This window comes from Sphaerodactylus townsendi, linkage group LG01 (genome assembly GCF_021028975.2).
Source record: "Sphaerodactylus townsendi isolate TG3544 linkage group LG01, MPM_Stown_v2.3, whole genome shotgun sequence".
Lineage (NCBI taxonomy): Eukaryota > Metazoa > Chordata > Lepidosauria > Squamata > Sphaerodactylidae > Sphaerodactylus > Sphaerodactylus townsendi.
In genome coordinates this window covers 190,103,946-190,122,846 of record NC_059425.1, presented here as the reverse complement: position 1 = coordinate 190,122,846, position 18,901 = coordinate 190,103,946, and the positions used below count along the sequence as shown (strand labels likewise).

Below are 18,901 nucleotides of genomic sequence, written 5' to 3'. Positions count from 1 at the left end.
AATAACACGCCTGACAATTTGCCCAGACAAAACATGGCTTTCGTGATCCATGAGCGAGGTGCTGTTTGATATCTGCAGAGCGTGAGTCAAACCAAGCGCATTCGTTATCCCCTCTCGGGGGTCACCCTGAAAATGGTCAAGCTTCATGCAGGTTAATGAGACGTTAATAAGCTGCTAAGCACTGTTGGCTGAAAGGGGTGGAGGAGCCACTGGGCATAGCTGCGGAGGAAGCTGGCACAGTTTTGTGTTTCTTCTGCCAAGCAGAATTGGGAAATTGATGGAGATTTGGGTGAGAGCCTGAAGAGAACAGAATTTGGGGTTCACAGGGAAGGCAGCAGGTATGTGATGCCATGAAATTCACCTTCCAAAGCTGCCATTTCCTCGGGGGGGGGGGAGATCTTTGTGTCAGGACCGTGCCTGTCAGTATCTTTCTTATTTATTTATTTATTTATTTATTTATTTATTTATTCATTCATTCATTCATTCATTCATTCATTCATTCATTCATTCATTCATTCATTCATTCATTCATTCATTCATTCAATTTGATAAACCACTCTACCCCCGAAGAGCTCATCTTGATGTCTTGCTGCGTGTGATTTGCAATTGTTTTCCTGTTTCCCTCTTCCCTTCCTAGCAATCTCCTGTTAGCAATCTCCTGGCGCCTGCCCATCCTCAAAGAGGTGTGAAAGGTTCCCAGGTCCTTTGTAGCTTTGTAGTAGAAACTGTAATGGACATTTGGTGTGGGGCGAAATGGGGGGATTATAAAATATAAGTCCTGGATCTGAGCTCTCTAGCTCAGATCCTGCTATACATTGTTACTTCGCATCACCTGGAATAAACTGCTTTTGGACTTTCCTACAGTCTCTGTTATTTCCACGTTCGAGAGTCTGACACTTAGCAGGATCTCCCAGTTTGGCCCGCACTCGGATCCATGGCCAGCAAGGAAGAGCAGAAAACCCAAAGCGAGCAAAACAGACCCTGATCTACTTCATTCTCTGTGCGCAGACAGGGAAAAAGTCATGCTTTCAGAGACCACAGGGATGATCTGATCCAAAGCAGCCATTTTCTCTAGGCCAGCTGGTCTCTAAAGTCTAGAGGTCAATTCCAGGAGAAATCCAGACTTCACCTTGAGATTGGTAACCCTATATTGGAATTCCAGCCCAGGATCACTGTGAGCCATTGTAAAGGGAGGGAGCTGATCCCCTTCAGCAGTGGCATAGTGGTTAAGAGCAGGTGTACTCTAATCTGGAGGAACCGGGTTTGATTCCCTGCTCTGCCACCTGAGCTGTGGAGGCTAATCTGGTGAACTAGATTAGCTTGTGCACTCCAACACATGCCAGCTGGGTGACTTTGGGCTACTCACAGTTCTTCTGAGCTCTCTCGGGGTGTTTGTTGGGGGCGGGGAAGGGAAAGGAGATTGTCAGCCCCTTTGAGTCTCCTACAGGAGAAAAAGGGCGGATATAAATCCAACTCTTCTTGTACAGATTCACTGACTAATTTTGGCCAACTCTTCTTCTTCTTCTTCTTCTTCTTCTTCTTCTTCTTCTTCTTCTTCTTCTTCTTCTTCTTCTTCTTCTTCTTCTTCTTCTTCTTCTTCTTCTTCTTCTTCTTCTTCTTCTTCTTCTTCTTCTTCTTCTTCTTCTTCTTCTTCTTCTTCTTCTTCTTCTTCCTCTTCCTCTTCTTCCTCTTCCTCCTCCTCCTCCTCCTCCTCCTCCTCACTGGCAGCCTCGCCCTTCCTCCACCAAATGTCTGTCTGATTGCCCTTTTCTTGAAGGGTTACCCCATGCTAAGTAATTTCCTGACTCCACTCTCTATTACCCACATTCTGAGCAGAAAAAGTGAGAAAGGTGAGAAAAATGCAAAGGCCCAGAACCATATTGAGCATCATTCTAGGAATCTCCCCAACCTCTGTGGTTTTTATCATAGAAAACTCCTGCAGTGCCATGCACTGTAATGAGGTCTCTTCTGGAAGTGACGTCCTCTAAGAGGCAACGCTCCCCTCCCCCCAGGTTTCACCATCTTCAGGCTCTCGTGTGTTGCCAGCGGAGGGAACAGCAGTGCTGCTTCCTCGACAGGAGGGCCGCAGAGCAATGGGCCAGAGAGCAGGCTCAGCCCAGCCCAGCCTGGGCAGGGCTAAGCCAGAGCAAAGGCCTTTCGGACCCCATGAAGTTAGTTAGTTCATCAGTGGCGTCGCTGGTAGGTGCCTTTTTGGTGTCCGTTGACATTGACTGCCCGGATTGCTAAACAGAAGCAACAAACCGAAGGCTCTGAAACAACCGTTGATTTCCCCAGAGATCTCTTTCATGACAAGCGTGCCATTCACCGGGATGTTTTACTGCACTTCTTTTAATGCCTCTGTGGAAGAAGTTGGCTTTCTAAATTAGCCACTTTATAGGAACTCCTCAGGATTGGAAAAGAGCAATTTCACCTCCTGAGCTTCTAAAAGAAAAACAGACTCAGCAGGTGCGGCTGTAAACATAGGAGCCCCTTTAATGCAACCTGGACTCCCCTGATGATCGGGTGTCCGACGCTGATATCGGGCTGGCTTGGCGGTATTAGGGGCTGGTGGCAGGAGCCCCAGCCGCCCGCCCCCGGTTTGGCCATGGTGACGAGCCTCCCGAAGCGGCCGCGCCTGGTGCCGCGCTGAGGATTCCTTGGCCGGCAAACCCCATAATCGACCTCGGGGCCCTGACGGCTTTGTTTACATCGCCGGCTTTAGTGGCTTTGGTGGCTCGGTGGACATCGGCGGCCTGGCCCGCTGTGGCGGTGTTGATATCTGGTACCGGACCAGCTTAGTGGTGGCTTCATCGGGGGTCGGTGGCAGAGACCCCGCCCACCTTCCTGGCCGGGACCCGAATTCTGCCGAAGCGCAACGGGGGGCCTAGAAACAGCTGTGAGCTTGCTACGACGTCTGCGCCGGAGTCCGTGACGAGAGACGTCCAGCCGGCAAGCCCGAAAATCGATCTCGAGGCTGTGGCGGCCTTGTTTGCGGGGCGGCGGCCTTGTTAATTACGGCCGCGCCAGCAGTGCGTGTCCAGCTGCGGGGAGTGCTGCAGGTGAGCCAGAGGACCGGCCGATTGCGAGGCGAGCGACAAGGATTGTCCCTTAGATCGACGGGGCTATTAGGAACAAAAAACCTCCGGGTGCTTGGCAGCACTATTTCACCTGGATTTGAGGAGCCGGTGGTGAGAGAGCCATGCGAACCATATTCCAGGGGACAAACTCCGGCTTCGGAGCAATGTGAGCAAGATCTAGGTGGGGTGCCCAGTGGCAGGGGGCTCCTACGCGTTGCCTCGTTTGCCTGGGATCGTGCTGCCTCGGCAAGCTGTGGACTAACGGCTGGCCCTGGTGGTGGTGGGCCGTGTGCCTGTTGCCCATATAAGAGCTGCCCATGCATATTACTGCAGACTTATCGACCTGGTGGCAGTAGCCACTGTCTGCGAACTAACACTTTCTTTCGCCCCACGAGTAAACGCCAGTTGATCAGTGAGTTTCATCTAGCTGATAGCTGGTTTTGTTTATGATATTCAGTCTAATGATTGTACATTTTTATCATTGTTAGGATTAGTGGGGATTAGTTATTTATAGGATTGGTTAGGCACAGTTGTTGCTTTAGCCTTCCACCCGTATGTGATGTAGTATTAGGTTAAGGTAGCTAGAGTAGTATCAGTACCTAGCAGTAGGGTGGGCCTGCTTAGTGTGGCAGTGGTTAGTGAGGCTATAGGTTTTGGGGAGGGCGGCTGAGCAATGGGGGCACCTATTGTGGGGCAGGGGATCCCGGTGTTGATGGGACGGGGTAGATATAGCGGTAGGCGGCGGTCGTATGATAGAAGGCGAACAAGATACGGTCATGCTCGTTCGCCTTCTGACCTCCGACCTATCCCAAGAGACGACAGTGGCGGGGTTCAGGGTTACTCTGCTTCGTCACTGGTGCTGATCAATGCCAGGTCCATCAACAATAAAACCGCTGTGCTCCGAGATTATCTCGAAGCCCAGCAGATGGACCTGGCTTGTATCACCGAAACCTGGGGTCGCGTGAGAGGTGAAACCGGCGCTTTAGGTGAAGTCTGCGCCACCCGGGTTATCGCGATGCCTCCACCAGCCACTTAACACAGGGCCGGGGAGGTGTGGCGATGGCGTTCATCCGTGGATTCCATTCCCTTTCCAGGGCGGCCTCCATCCCAGAGATCGCCGGCATGGAAGGTGCTCGAAGCCTAGAGTTGGTTGGCCAGGAGAGGATGGTTACGGGTCCTCCTGGTGTACGCGATTAAGCTTTAAGCGCACCGGGGGATCAGCCTGCTGGAGGCTGCTGGAGGTGAGTGGCGGACTGGGTAATTGCGGTTCCCCAGACTTATTGGTTCTGCAAGGGGGACTTTAATGTCCATGCTGACACTGCCTCATGTACATGTGGCCGCAGACCTGGTTGTCAATCCATGGCGGCTGACATCTCGGGCCTCTCCTTGGTAAGTTCTACAGGCCCCACTCACGCGAGGCCCGGCCTACATGCTGGATTTGGCTCTTAGCTGGGTTTGGGGGGGTTGATATGGTCATATCCTTCTACGGATAGAAGTGCCATGGTCTCGGGACCACATTATGCCTCTGAAGGTTCAGATGGCTCCTGCAGCCACGCCAAACCCGTCTTCAGGCGAGGGGCTGATTTACTACCGCTGGAGACTTATGTGATCCAATTGGTTTCCCGCCAATGCTCTGCGCGGACCCTGAACCCGCCGGCACACTTTCGATGAGCAGGTGGAGGACTGGAACTCCCAGCTCTCCGGATGCCATCGAGTCATTGTTGCTCCCTCAGCGTCCTTCTTAAGCCCGTGTTCGACAGGCTACCTGGTACACCGAGGAGCTACGCCATATGAAACGGGTGCTTAGGACGCATCAGAGCGAAGGTGTGGCAGAAATTGGCGGCGGAGCTGCGCCAACATCTTATAGGACGTTTATGAAGGCCTATGAGATGGCAACGGCGAGGCTAAGAGGGGAAGTTCTTTTCCTCCTCTCTTATGCCTGCTAGCTCTCGCCTCTGCACAATTATTCCGGTATAATTCGGTCCTGACCTCCTCCTTATTGCAAGGCAAGGGCTCTACAAACCATCGATTGGCTGTTAGCTGTGAGGCATCTGCGAGCTTTTTGCAGATAAAGTGATCCACATCAGCTTACACCGGGACCTTCCCCGCCATGCGCTATCTACAATTAAAGTGAACTGGACAAGGGCTCCCTTACCCGTCTTCGGGCCCAAGATTTCGGCTCCAGTTCTCCCCTGCCTCTCGAAGCTGCTGTTGACAGGGCCTTGGCTGCTGTTAGACCTTACTACCTGTCCCTCCTGGATCCGTTTTGGCCCCTCTTGGCTTATAAAAGCTTCGCCGGGTGGAGCTACGAATTCCTCATCTGTTGAACATCATCAATGGCTCCGCCTTTGGAGCAAAGGGAGTCTTTCCGGGATGGGTTGAAGGGAGGCAGTGGTCAGCCCACTCTTAAAAAAAAAGCATCTCATCGCTTAGGATCCGGGTGATCTGGCCACTCGCCACTCGGTCTCGAATCTTTCGCTTTTCTGGGAAGAAGGTAAATTGAGAGAGTGGTGTTGGAGCAGCCGCTTCAGGGTTTTTTTCCTGGATGACGCATCGGCGCTCTCGATCCCTTTCCAGTCCGGCTTCCGTGCAAGGCATGGGACGGAGACCGCCTCTTGTGCAGCTATCATGGATACGCTCCGCATGCAACTTGACCGAGGCGGATCGGCGCTGCTGGTTTTGTTAGATCTTACCGCAGCGTTTGATATGGTCGATCACGACCTTTTGACCCACTGCCTGGCCGCTTCCGGGGTGCGGGGCACAGTCCTTCAGTGGATTGCCTCATTTCTCCGGGACCGGAGTCAGCAAGTATGGTGCGGAGATGAAGCCTCCTGGAGGTGCCCACTTCAGTACGGAGTACCTCAGGGAGCGCTGCTATCTCCGCTATTATTTAACATCTATATGCGACCACTTGCTCAGTTGGTACGGAGCTTTGGGCTGATCTGTCATCAATATGCTGATGACACTCAGCTCATTCTGTTGATGGAGGGGGGAGCGGTTGCCGCCCCTGCGGCTCTCCAGCATTGTTTGGAGGCGGTAGCTGGTTGGTTGCAGCAGAGCAGGTTGCAACTGAATCCATCGAAGACGGAGATCCTCTGGCTAGACCGCAGGGGTGAGGTTGGGGACTTCCAGCCGCCGGTGTGGGAGGGGGTCTCATTGGCGCCGACCTCCGTTCGCAGTCTGGGGGTCCACCTGGATTCGTCTCTTTCAATGGAGACCCAGGTGGCCCATACAACCCGGACTGCTTTCTTCCATCTTCGCCAGGCCCGGCGGTTGGCTCCCTTCCTCTCCCAGGCAGATCTGGCCACTGCGGTATATAAATAAATAAATAAATAAATAAATAAATAAATAAATAAATAAATAAATAAATAAATAAATAAATAAATAAATAAATAAATAAATAAAATGGTACGCATCTAAGGTTATTTCTTCACTGGCGATTAATCCTGGGATAGTCACCCGAATTATCCAGATCTCCTCGAGATCTCCTCACAGCCGAACCGTGGAACACAGATCAGTCCCGTTTCTGGCGCTCTGCCCCCCCTCCTCCTTATCACGGGATTTTCCTGGACCTGCTTGTAGATGCATCTTTTTGAAAAACACTCCAATGGGAGCTAATAGGAGATGGGGGCTACACATTTAAGGGTTCCCTAACTTTGGCCCCAATGAACCAAACTTCACCAAACCTGGGTGGTATCATCATAAGATCATAAGAACATAAGAACTAGCCTGCTGGATCAGACCAGAGTCCATCGTCCAGCACTCTGCTACTCGCAGTGGCCCACCAGGTGCTCACATGCAGGATGCGAAAGCAATGGCCTTCTGCTGCTGCTGCTCCTGAGCACCTGGTCTGCTAAGGCATTTGCAATCTCAGATCAAGGAGGATCAAGATTGGTAGCCATAGATTGACTTCTCCTCCATAAATCTGTCCAAGCCCCTTTTAAAGCTATCCAGGTTAGTGGCCATCACCACCTCCTGTGGCAGCATATTCCAAACACCAATCACACATTGCGTGAATAAGTGTTTCCTTTTATTAGTCCTAATTCTTCCCCCCAGCATTTTCAATGAATGCCCCCTGGTTCTAGTATTGTGAGAAAGAGAGAAAAATTTCTCTCTGTCGACATTTTCTACACAATGCATAATATCATAGACTTCAATCATATCCCCCCTCAGACGTCTCCTCTCCAAACTAAAGAGTCCCAAACGCTGCAGCCTCTCCTCATAAGGAAGGTGCTCCAGTCCCTCAATCATCCTCGTTGCCCTTCTCTGCACTTTTTCTATCTCTTCAATTTCCTTTTTGAGGTGGCGACCAGAACTGGACTCAGTACTCCAAGTGCGGTCGCACCATGGCTTTATATAAGGGCATGACAATCCTTGCAGTTTTATTATCAACTCCTTTCCTAATTATCCCCAGCATAGAGTTTGCCTTTTTCACAGCTGCCATGCATTCAGTTGACATTCCCATGGACCTATCAACTAAGACGCCCAAATCCCTCTCCTGGTCTGTGACTGATAGCACTGACCCTTGTAGCGTGTATGTGAAGTTTGGATTTTTTGCCCCTATGTGCATCACTTTACATTTTGCTACATTGAACTGCATTTGCCATTTCTTAGCCCACTCACCTAATTTATCAAGGTCCGCTTGGAGCTCTTCGCAATCCTTTGTGGTTCTCACCACCCTACATAATTTGGTATCATCTGCAAACTTGGCCACCATGCTACCCACCCCTACTTCCAGGTCATTTATGAATAGGTTAAAGAGCACTGGTCCCAAAACGGATCCTTGGGGGACACCACTCCCTACATCTCTCCATTGTGAGAACTTCCCATTTATACCCACCCTTTGTTTCCTGTTCCTCAACCAGTCCCCTCTTATTCCTTCATTGCTGAGTTTTCTCAACAGTCTCTGGTGAGGAACTTTGTCAAAAGCCTTTTGGAAATCCAAGTAGACAATGTCCACTGGTTCCCCCTGATCCACATGCCTGTTTACACCCTCAAAGAACTCTAGTAAGTTTGTAAGACAGGACTTGCCTCTGCAAAAGCCATGCTGACTCTTCCTCAGCAGGTCTTGCTTTTCTACATGTTTAATAATTTTATCTTTAACTAGCAGGCCCGGCCATGCGTTGCTGTGGCAATTGTCCTTCTCATCACAGTCTGCAACCCACACAGATGTCCATGCAGGTCCAATGATCCCCAGCATAGCCTTTTGGGGTGGTCAAATGGAATCCCTCTTTCCCTTTTCAATGCACATCGTTATATGGTGCTGTCTTGTTTTTTTAGTATAAGGTAACCCTTCCCATTCCACAACGGAACTGTCCAGAGTGTGAATCCCGCTGTCCATGAGGCTGGTTGACACGCACAGTCCTGGCTTGGGGAAGGCAGAACTGGGGCTAGGAGGCTATCCCAGTCAGGCAGCAGAGGCAGGGTGGTAAGGCGCTCAGATCGAGGCCAGCTCCCTGGGTTCTTAAAGGGCCACGTGCAAAAGAAGTGGAGCAGTGGGTGAGGCACAGAGAGTGAAAGTTACCTGCGTGTGAGGGGGGGGAACCCCACCTGACGTCTCACACGGCAAAGTGTGTATGTGTTTCACTTCCACTCGTATTACCTAACGGTATTACCTATGTACTGTTTCCACTGCTCATCTCTGCCCATCTGCGTGAACATTGTAAGGGCATACCAAGCCCTCAGGCCGCAGACATGCTGCACGAACATTCTAAGGGTGACAGTTAAACAGAGGCATCTTCATGGCCTGGTGCGCCAGGAAAAAGACATTTTACCTGGCTCAGGTATGGACTTTTGGTGATTTGAAGGTCCGATTACCTGCCCGCAACAGGGAGGGACGTCCTGTGAAAAATTGGGGGCGATCCATCCGGCAGCTTCTGAGGGAGACTATCAGGGACAAACACACTGTTAGATATTTTTATATATATAGATGATAGATTCTACTAATTTACCAGGAACAGATGTCAAACTGACTGGCCTGTAATTTCCTGGGTCCCCCTAGACCCTTTCTTAAAGATTGGTGTGACATTGGCCATCTTCCAGTCTTCGGTGATGGAGGCAGATTTCAGGGATAAGTTGCATATTAAAGTGAGAACATCAGCAATTTCATGCTTGAGCTCTTTAAGAACTCTTGGATGAATGCAATCTGGGCCAGGGGATTGGGTAGCATTTAGTTTATCAGTGGCTGCCAGAACTTCTTCCTTGTCTACCACTATCTTCGCTAGTTCCTCGGATTCACCTCCAAAGAAGCTTGGTTCAGGTGCAGGAATTTTCCTCACCTCCTCTTGGGTGAAGACAGATGCAAAGAATTCATTCAGTTTCTATGCAATCTCCCTGTCATCTTTTAGCACATCTTTTGTTCCTTCGTTATCTAATGGGCCTACCGCTTCCCTAGCTGGCTTCCTACTTTTTATGTACTTGAAGAACTGTTTGTTGCTGGCTGAATGGGGATTTGATTCTGGGATCCACTTAGCATTCTGAACATTGTAATGCATTGACTTACCAAGGAGGCTGTTGGGAAAACTCCATTATTCCCATTATCCTATCCTCTTATTACGGTTTGTTACTATATGTTCTCACAAGCAAATCAAGGCAGACTTGCAGAGACAATGCAGGGACTGAAAATTAACCCCTTTTCCCCAGGCACAAAATTGATGATTGGGTTTGTTCTTCCTCTTCTCAGATCTTCTCTCAGCCTGGGAAGGCAAAGCTCATTGTGGCTTGTTGCCATTCTCCAGCTGTGCTTGCTGGCTTGGCACAATGTACAGGATAATTTATCCATCTCCCCCTGCCCTGCCCTGCCCTGCCCTGCCCTGCCCTGCCCTGCCCTGCCCCCCCGCCCCACTCCAGTGCAGTCAATGCCCCAGTTAGACAGGGAGCAGGGAAGCTGAACTTTGTAGGTCTCTGCTGCTCATGGACCCAGTCCTGTTCCTGTAAAATGATTATTGAATTTAAAAGAATGAGTTTCAGAGGAATACGAAGCGGCAGCCTTTTAGGCATTTGCGTGTCAGAAGCTGTATGCTTGCCCCCAGCTAAAAAAATATGTTAACCCTGCCTTGCAAACCAAATTTGAAAAAGTCATCTAGAGGAATAGTGGGAATGAAAGGGAGAAGGAAGACTGGTTCTGGTGGGTTTTCCAGGCTGAGCGGCCGTGGTCTGGTAGATCTTGTTCCTAACGTTTTGCCTGCATCTGTGGCTGCCATCTTCAGAGGTGTATCACAGTGAAAAGTCTGTTTCACACTGTGTCTAGTGAGAAGGGAAAGTTTAGTGGATTATATTTAGTGGGAGAAGGAAGATTTTGTTCCATTTGGGCCAAGATTTAGGCTGTGTAGCCTCTTGGGGGTTACCTAAACGCAAAGTCTATTCTGAGATACATCAGGATAAAGTGTTTCAGGAGGATTACTGCCTTCCTTTTTTGGAACTTTCTGAACTTTGCGAGGTGATACTAGGGGGAAGGGGGAACCACAATCCTGGTCCAAATCTTCCTACCTCAAAGAACATTTTGGAGAAGTGACCCTCTGAAATCAGCTGCTTAAAATAATATTAGTCAGAATGGTTGGACATGTTGGCTGTCTACTCCCCCCAATACCAGAGGCCGGACACCTCTTCCTATCCGATGCTGGGTACCACAGATGGAGGATGCTGTGCCAGTCATCCTGCTCATGGGCTGCCCAGAGGCAGCTGGCTGGCCATGGTGTGAACAAGAATGCTGGACTTGATGGGCCTTTGGGTTATTCCAGCAGGGCTCTTCTGATGTCTTCCTTATATTCTTACCTACACAACTTTGGCACCTTTTCCTGTTCTGTTCTCTGGCAGATGTTTTAAGAAACAACTATCAGGATTTGCAACCAAAACTGTGATGCACAGCAATTCTTAGGACTGTGTTGTGGCGTCTCAGGAACCGCTGCAAAAGAACCTCTGACCCAAACTGTAGTTTCCATTATTTGAAACATGAAAAAGAGGAAGAAAAAATTACCAGTCCAGATACACATTGAGCACCAACGGATCCCCCCGGGCCTTTCTTGGGATGCCACACTCATGTTAGCCCCCAACGAAATATTGCAAACTATAAAATCCCATCTCTTTAGTCAAGAACTTCAACTCTTGGTTCAAAGAGCCGGGGGGGGGGGGGGGGCTCCTGCCCACCTACATACTTTGGTATTATCCCTGCTTTCAATAGCACATGGCCTGCTACTGAAAGGTTCTATACAACCCCAAACAAAGGTGGGCCCTCACTAGAGCTAGGTCAACTCTTTCCCCTCAGCCTTTCTTCAAGGGTGTTTTTCAAGGACCCCACAAGAAGACTGGGTTAGCCCTCATTGCACCAACACTCCTGAGACAATCATGCACGTAGGTAAGGGGGGGCTTCTCGGGTTTGAAACCCCCCCCATTCATGTCCGAAGCTCCGCCCACCAGTTTGTGGGTTTTTAAAACATTTTTAGTGTTTTTCGGTTTTTGGCCTGCAGGGGGCGCATCGTTTGGGCTAGCAGCACCAAACTTTCAGGGATTGTTTGGGGGACTCTCCTGATGATACTACCCGGGTTTGGTGAGGTTTGGTTCAGGGGGTCCAAAGTTATGGACTCCCAAAGGGGGTGTCCCCATCCTCCATTGTTTCCAATGGGAACTAATAGAAGATGGGGACTACACTTTTGAGGGTCCATAACTTTGGACCCCCTGAACCAAACTTCACCAAACCTGGGGTGCATTATCAGGAGAGTCTCTTATTGATACCACCCAGGTTTTGTGAAGTTTGGTCCAGGGGGTCCAAAGCTATGGACTTCCAAAGGGAGTGCCCCATCCTCCATTGTTTTCAATGGGAGCTTTGGAGATGGGGCTACACTTTTGAGGGTCCATAACTTTGGACCCCCTGAACCAAACTTCACAAAACCTGGGTGGTATCATTAGGAGAGACTCCTAAAGATACCCTGAAAGTTTGGTGCTTCTAGCTTAACCATTGCACCCCTGATAGCAGGCACCCCCCAAATTTCCCCAGATTCTCCTTTTAAATCCACCCCCTTCGGCATGGATTTAAAGGGAGAATCTGAGGTCCTCAGTTTAGAAGAAGAGTTTGGATTTATATCCCCCTTTCTCTCCTGTAGGAGACACAAAGGGGCTTACAATCTCCTTGCCCTTGCTCCCTCACAACAAACACCCCTGTGAGGTGGGTGGGGCTGAGAGAGCTCCGAAAAGCTGTGACTAGCCCAAGGTCACCCAGTTGGCATGTGTGGGAGTGCACAGGCTAATCTGAATTCCCCAGATAAGCCTCCACAGCTCAAGTGGCAGAGCAGGGAATCAAACCTGGTTCCTCCAGATTAGAATGCACCTGCTCTTAACCACTACGCCACATTGAAAGTGATGCTGTTTTAGGGTGTGGGATAATCCACCCCCAAACAGCATCTCTTTCAATGTTGTTTAACTAGGGACCCCAGATTCTCCCTTTAAGGTGGATCTAGTTTAAACACCATTGAAAGTGATGCTGTTTGGGGGTGGATTCCTGCATCACAGCGGCTGCCCTGCGGGGCCCCCCCCCAAAACTCAGATTTTGCACCAGGCTCCATTTTCCCTCTATGTCTCAGCCCAGAGGGGAGGGGCAGGGGAGGGCAGGGCAGGGGAGTCTGCCATCCCCGACCTCGAAGAGCTGCTTTTATAAGCGCTAGGCCAGGGGCGGGGCTTGGGGAGGTGTGGCCATGCCCTGGGGCAGGTGGGGTGTGGCCCCCCCCAACCCCCCCCCTAAAAAATCTATACCTACATCCCTGGAGACAATGCTGCACATTTTATTTGATTGTCCCAAATATGTTTCTTTTAGACCTGATTTTCATTGTATTATCCCTCCTCTGCTAAAGTACTCCACTCCTAACCTCTGGGCTTGTTTTTGTTAAGTAGTAGCTCATCTGTGTTATTGGAGACAGCTGCAGATTTCTTGGGAAAGGTTCTGGGGTGCTGGTTCTCCCCTGTACTTCTGATTTTTGCATTGTTCGTTTTCTATCCTGTTTTTTAATTAATGCCTATTAAAGGTTTACGATTATTTATTTAAAATTACCAGTCTGTGCACAAATGTTTGACAGGGAGCACACAAATGCCTCACTAAAGTGAATGGTAGATTCAAGTGGGTAGCTGTGTTGGTCTGAAGCAGCAGAGATAAGTTGGAATCAAACTCAGAGTTTTTCTAAAGTGAATGGGTTGGATCCAGTGAGCTGTTTTTCACTCCATCTTCCTTCCCGTAGCACACATCGCACATCACACAGGCTGCTTACTGGCAGTTTGAGCAGGGATCGAATTACACCGATGCTATACCATCTGCACTGGCTGCCGATTGAGTTCCGGATTATGTTTAAAGTGTTGGTTTTGACCTTCAAAGCCGTTCGCGGTCTCGGACCTGCATACCTGAGGGATCGCCTCTCCCCATATTGCCCCAGTAGGCCCCTCCGCTCCTCGGAGGAGGACCTACTCGTGATCCCTGGCCTAAAAATGATCAGGCTGGCCTCGACGAGGGGCAGGGCCTTTTCAGCCCTGGCCCCTACCTGGTGGAACAGGCTCCCTAGGGAGACCAGGGCCCTGCGGGACTTACAGAGTTTCTGCAGGGCCTGCAAGACGGACCTGTTCCGCCAGGCGTTTGGCCAGCCTGGTTAAAAATACATCTACCATGTCATCTGGCCTCCCGTGGGCACAAGGGGGGGCGGAGGGGGGATAGCCAGACGCCATCCACATTTTTAAATGGGTTCTGTTTTTATGTAATTAATATTTAAATTATGTTTTAATGTATGTTTTAACCTTGTTGTAAACCGCCCTGAGCCCTCAGGGGGAGGGCGGTATAGAAAATTAATAAATTTAAAAAAATAAATGACTTTTATGGGCCCAGGATACCAAGCATAGCTTTTTCTGGTGATCAAATGGGACCCATAAAAGCCAGTTGGATTCAACCCAATACACGGTAAGTGTTTTACAATACAATTAGTATATGACAACATTTCCTCATTACAGTATGCTCAACTGAGGAACGAAATCCGAGGATGAGTGAAAGCAAATTAATCTATTTCCTTGTTGTTTCAGGACATGGAACGAAAGGAGTATTTGAACTTCTGTCAGGATGGCGTCGCACCAAAGAGAGCTTGCCTTTCAAAGACCGGGTCGCAGATGCCTATGCAGACGTCATGGTTTCGTACACAATGACGAGCTCCCTGTACTTCATCACTTTTGGGATGGGGGCCAGTCCTTTCACCAACATCGAGGCCATCAAGATCTTCTGCCAGAACATGTGCGTGTCCATCCTGCTGAACTACTTCTACATCTTCTCTTTCTTCGGCTCGTGCCTGGTCTTCGCTGGGCAGCTGGAGCAGAACCGGTACCACAGCATCTTCTGCTGTAAGATCCCCTCAGTGGAATATCTGGAGAGGAAGCCGGTTTGGTTCCAGACCATGATGAGCGATGGCTACCAGCACACTTCCCACCACGAGACAGACCCTTACCAAAACCACTTCATCCAGCATTTCCTACGGGAGCACTACAACGAGTGGATCACCAACATCTACGTCAAGCCATTTGTGGTGATTCTGTACCTCATTTATGCCTCGTTCTCGTTCATGGGCTGCTTGCAGATCAGCGATGGGGCCAACATTATCAACCTCCTCTCCAGTGATTCACCGAGTGTATCCTATGCAGTCATCCAGCAGAAATACTTCAGTAACTACAGCCCGGTGATTGGCTTCTATATCTACGAGCCCCTCGAGTACTGGAACGGCACAGTGCAAGAAGACTTAAAAAAACTGAGCGAAGGCTTCAACACGCTCTCCTGGCTTCAGCAATATTACCAGTATCTGAGAGCTGGGAACATCAGTGCCACCAACAAGAGCGACTTCCTCAGCATCCTCCAGAACTCCTTCTTAAGAAAGCCAGAATACCAGCACTTCAAGAACGACATCATTTTCTCGAAGGCCGGCGATGAGAGTAGCATCATAGCTTCCCGCATCTATCTTGTGGCTAGGACTAGTGAAAAAACGCAGAGGGACGTGATAGAGTTACTGGAGAAGCTGAGGCCTCTGTCTCTGAAGCAGAGCATCAAGTTCATCGTGTTCAACCCAACCTTTGTTTTCATGGACCAATACAGTCTGTCAGTGACGATGCCAGTCTTGATTTCAGGTTTCGGCGTCTTGCTGGTGCTGCTGCTGACTTTCTTCCTGGTTATCCACCCTCTGGGGAATTTTTGGCTGATTCTCACAGTCACCTCCATCGAGCTGGGCGTCTTGGGCCTGATGACTTTATGGAACGTCGACATGGATTGCATTTCTATCTTGTGCCTTATTTATACTTTGAATTTCTCCATAGATCACTGTGCGCCCCTGCTTTACACATTCGTACTGGCGACGGAGCACACCCGAACTCAGTGCATCAAAGGTGCATTGCAAGAACACGGGACGGCCATTTTGCAAAACATTACTTCTTTTCTTATCGGGTTGGTCCCCCTCCTTTTTGTGCCTTCGAACTTGACCTTCACACTGTTCAAATGCTTGCTGCTCACCGGAAGTTGCACACTCCTGCACTGTTTTGTTATTTTGCCCGTCTTTCTAACATTTTTCCCACCCTCTAAAAAGCACCACAAGAAAAAGAAACGGGCCAAACGGAAGGAGCGGGAAGAGATTGAATGCATAGAAGTCCAAGAGAATCCCGATCACGTGACCGCGGTCTGAAGGGTTGCACAAACATATGTATATTTTTTTAACACAACACATGCAAAATGTTGCATTGAGCTGCAGGGAAAGTAGAGGAAAGATCTCCGCCGCTTGCGCTGGCCGTGTGGAACAAGGCAGACGATGTTCCAGTAAGGGGATATTTTTTCCACACACGGAGATGAAAGCGTTTTTTTAAAATGGTCACAAAAAAGAGGGGGAAAGAAAATGAGGAGGAAAAACCTCCCACGTGGTTTTCTTTTAATTGTGTAACTTTGCCAGGAAACATTAATCAGCAGTTCAATATTCTGAATGGCCGATTAATCCACCATTTTGCTACGTACAGGATCAAGCGGGAGACGAGGGAGTCTCAAAAATAAGCCGCGGAAGCAGTCGCTACCAAGGCAGAGCTGACAAGAGACAGCGTCGTCCATAGTGCTGACCTTGGTGGTATTTGGTTTTGTTTTTAAAAAACAAGGTGGTCAAAGTAAAACCTATGCAGTTGGGGAAGTAGATATTCAACCAGTCTAAACCAAAGCTCTTCCCCCCTATGGAACACTGTACCTATCGACATACCACAACTGGAAGGGGGGATATTAGTTCAGAGAGTAAATTGTTGCCTGTCCCCCGGCCCAATCTGAAGCTGCCCTTCAACCCAAAGTGAGCCTCTTCTGTCAGAGGCTGGAGGATGGCTTCAGACTTGGCCTAGCGGAGGGGTAAGATATAAGCCGGGATAGATGGGACAGGGATTGATTAGATGTCTTTTTGTTTCTATGAAGCTGACTTTTGTCAGGTTTCCCAGTGTGGCTAGAGTGACCCTCGGCACAAGCGGCTGTCGCAGGTGTACTGAAATCCCGAGAAACACCCCAGGTTTTGGCCACTGCAGTCTTACCTATAATTACCGCAGTGCTGTCCTTTTGACTCCGGCATTCTCTGTACCAACATTAGGCACAGAATACTAATCAGGCAGATGTGTCAGCTGTAACAATTGATCACCAGCCTTAGACACAGCTGGATGGTCGCTCTGTGCCTGATATCTTGAACGCATCGCGGAGTTTCAAGGTGAAACAATCCTGTTCCGTACCCTTCCTGTGTGCTCCTGTGTGTCTCCTTTGGCAAAACTGATCAGTAAACTATGCCTTTTGCCGTGAAGGGGGTGTGTGTGAGAGGGCAACACTATTTTCATGAACATAAAAGCACTGAGCTCTTTTGGAAAGGCTTGTTTTTTGTAAAGTATTTACGACTCAATGCCTGATAGGATGTCTGCGACAAAACAAAGCTTTATGGCTGTTGAGAATTATAGATGAATGCAGTAAATTCTTCCCTTACTGCACGGGACTGGGAGTTGTGCTATCACAAGCAGATAGTTCCCTGCTTTATAAAGCGTACATGCTTAGTAGCATAAGAGAAGGAATGAAAAGAGAACGGGCCCATAACACTCAGGGCGATTTTTTTGTCCTGTTAAGCTACGTCTCTCTCTCTCTCTCTCTCTCTCTCGCTCTCGCTCTCTCTCTCCCAAAAGGGTTTCAGAAAGGGCTTGCTTCATGCATTCTTGAATGCAACCTAACCTTGCATAAACTAGCAATGTCTTCCTTTAAAGAAAAAGCAACATATATTCTGTACATGATCACTGTTTAAATGCATTGTCGGGGGGGCTGGGGGGAGGGGGATTGCTGATGCATTGGTTCCGTTCGAAACAGATCTGTGCGTTTATAAAACTGTCGCGTATTTGCACACATGCGGTATGGATCCCAACCTCACCGGTACGGGAAGCTTGTATGCACAAGTGGGGGCTGAGATAAGGCTTAGCACAGCCTTCAAGTCTCCTAGAAGAGCAGCAGTGGCGTAGTGGCTAAGAGCAGGTGCATTCTGATCTGGAGGAACCGGGTTTGATTCCCCGCTCTGCCGCTTGAGTTGTGGAGGCTTATCTGGGGAATTCAGATTAGCCTGTGCACTCCAACACACGCCAGCTGGGTGACCTTGGGCTAGTCACGGTTCTTCGGAGCTCTCTCAGCCCCACCTACCTCACAGGGTGTTTGTTGTGAGGGGGGAAGGGCAAGGAGATTGTCAGCCCCTTTGAGTCTCCTATAGGAGAGAAAGGGGGGATATAAATCCAAACTCTTCTTCTTCTTCTTCTTCTTCTTCTTCTTCTTCTTCTTCTTCTTCTTCTTCTTCTTCTTCTTCTTCTTCTTCTTCTTCTTCTTCTTCTTCTTCTTCTTCTTCTTCTTCTTCTTCTTCTTCTTCTTCTTCTTCTTCTTCTTCTAACTCCCTAGACCGGGAATAATTTGGCATTCGTAACCAGTATGTGGGGTGAGGAAGGGGGGGAGAGACTGGTGGTTGGGGGGAAATATGGGTGGTGCAGTAAATGGTCTAAGGTTTCCATAGAGTTTTGAGGAGGGCGATAGAGTGTTTCTCTGCTGTTATGTCAGTGCTTCGGCATCACACTGGAAGTGACATCATGGTACACGGACGCAGAAGTCTCCATTTTCGACTGGCCCCTGCTTCCTTCCACTGAACACCTGAACATCTTTAGATGGCACCTGGGAATCCTGCATAAGTTGACCTGTTGAAAATAAGGGATGGTTGCCAACTCTGGGTTGGGAAATTCCTGGAGATTAGGGGATGGAGCTCGAGGAAGACGGCGTTTGGGAGAAGGGAGGGAGCTCAGTGGGGATGGGATGCCCGAAAGTCTTCTGTCTAAAACAGCCCACATTTCCTGGGGAACTTCAGCCATCCGACAAGCAGTTGCTGCCACGGAAGGGAGGAGGCTGCGAAGTGGTCTGTGCTCCCTCTGTGTTTGCTGTCAGTGACTCTTTTGCAAGGTGCTTGTGCTGTCAGCAGAAGCTGATGAACTGAAGCCACCAGATTTCCACCAGCCTGCGATATTGCCTTCCACCCAACCCATCTGTTGGTCCCGTGGTTTCCCGAGGTGGAGAGCCCTTTCCCAGCAACAGAGATGGAAGGAGGAATGGTTAGGACTGCCAGCCTCCAGATAGGGCCCGGAGATCTCTTGGAATTACAGCTGATCCCCAGACAACAGCAATCAGCCCCACCCCCCTGGAGAAAATGGCTGCTTAGGAGGGTGGACTCCTTGGCATTACAGCCTACTGAGGTTCCTCCCCCTCCCCAAACCAACCTCCCTTGGCTCCACCCATAAACCTC

At 49.4% G+C, this 18,901-nt stretch overlaps 1 protein-coding gene across 1 annotated transcript in view; it reads left to right on the top strand.

Moving 5' to 3' along the window:
* The window catches only part of PTCHD4 (patched domain containing 4), a 154,074-nt gene extending 136,512 nt beyond the window's left edge, over positions 1 to 17,562 (top strand). The window contains exon 3 of the mRNA XM_048501957.1: positions 14,127 to 17,562. Within this exon, the coding sequence (XP_048357914.1) occupies positions 14,127 to 15,760 (1,634 nt within the window). The 3' untranslated portion in view covers positions 15,761 to 17,562. The remainder of the gene's footprint in view (positions 1 to 14,126) is intronic.
* Positions 17,563 to 18,901: the final 1,339 nt, after the last annotated feature.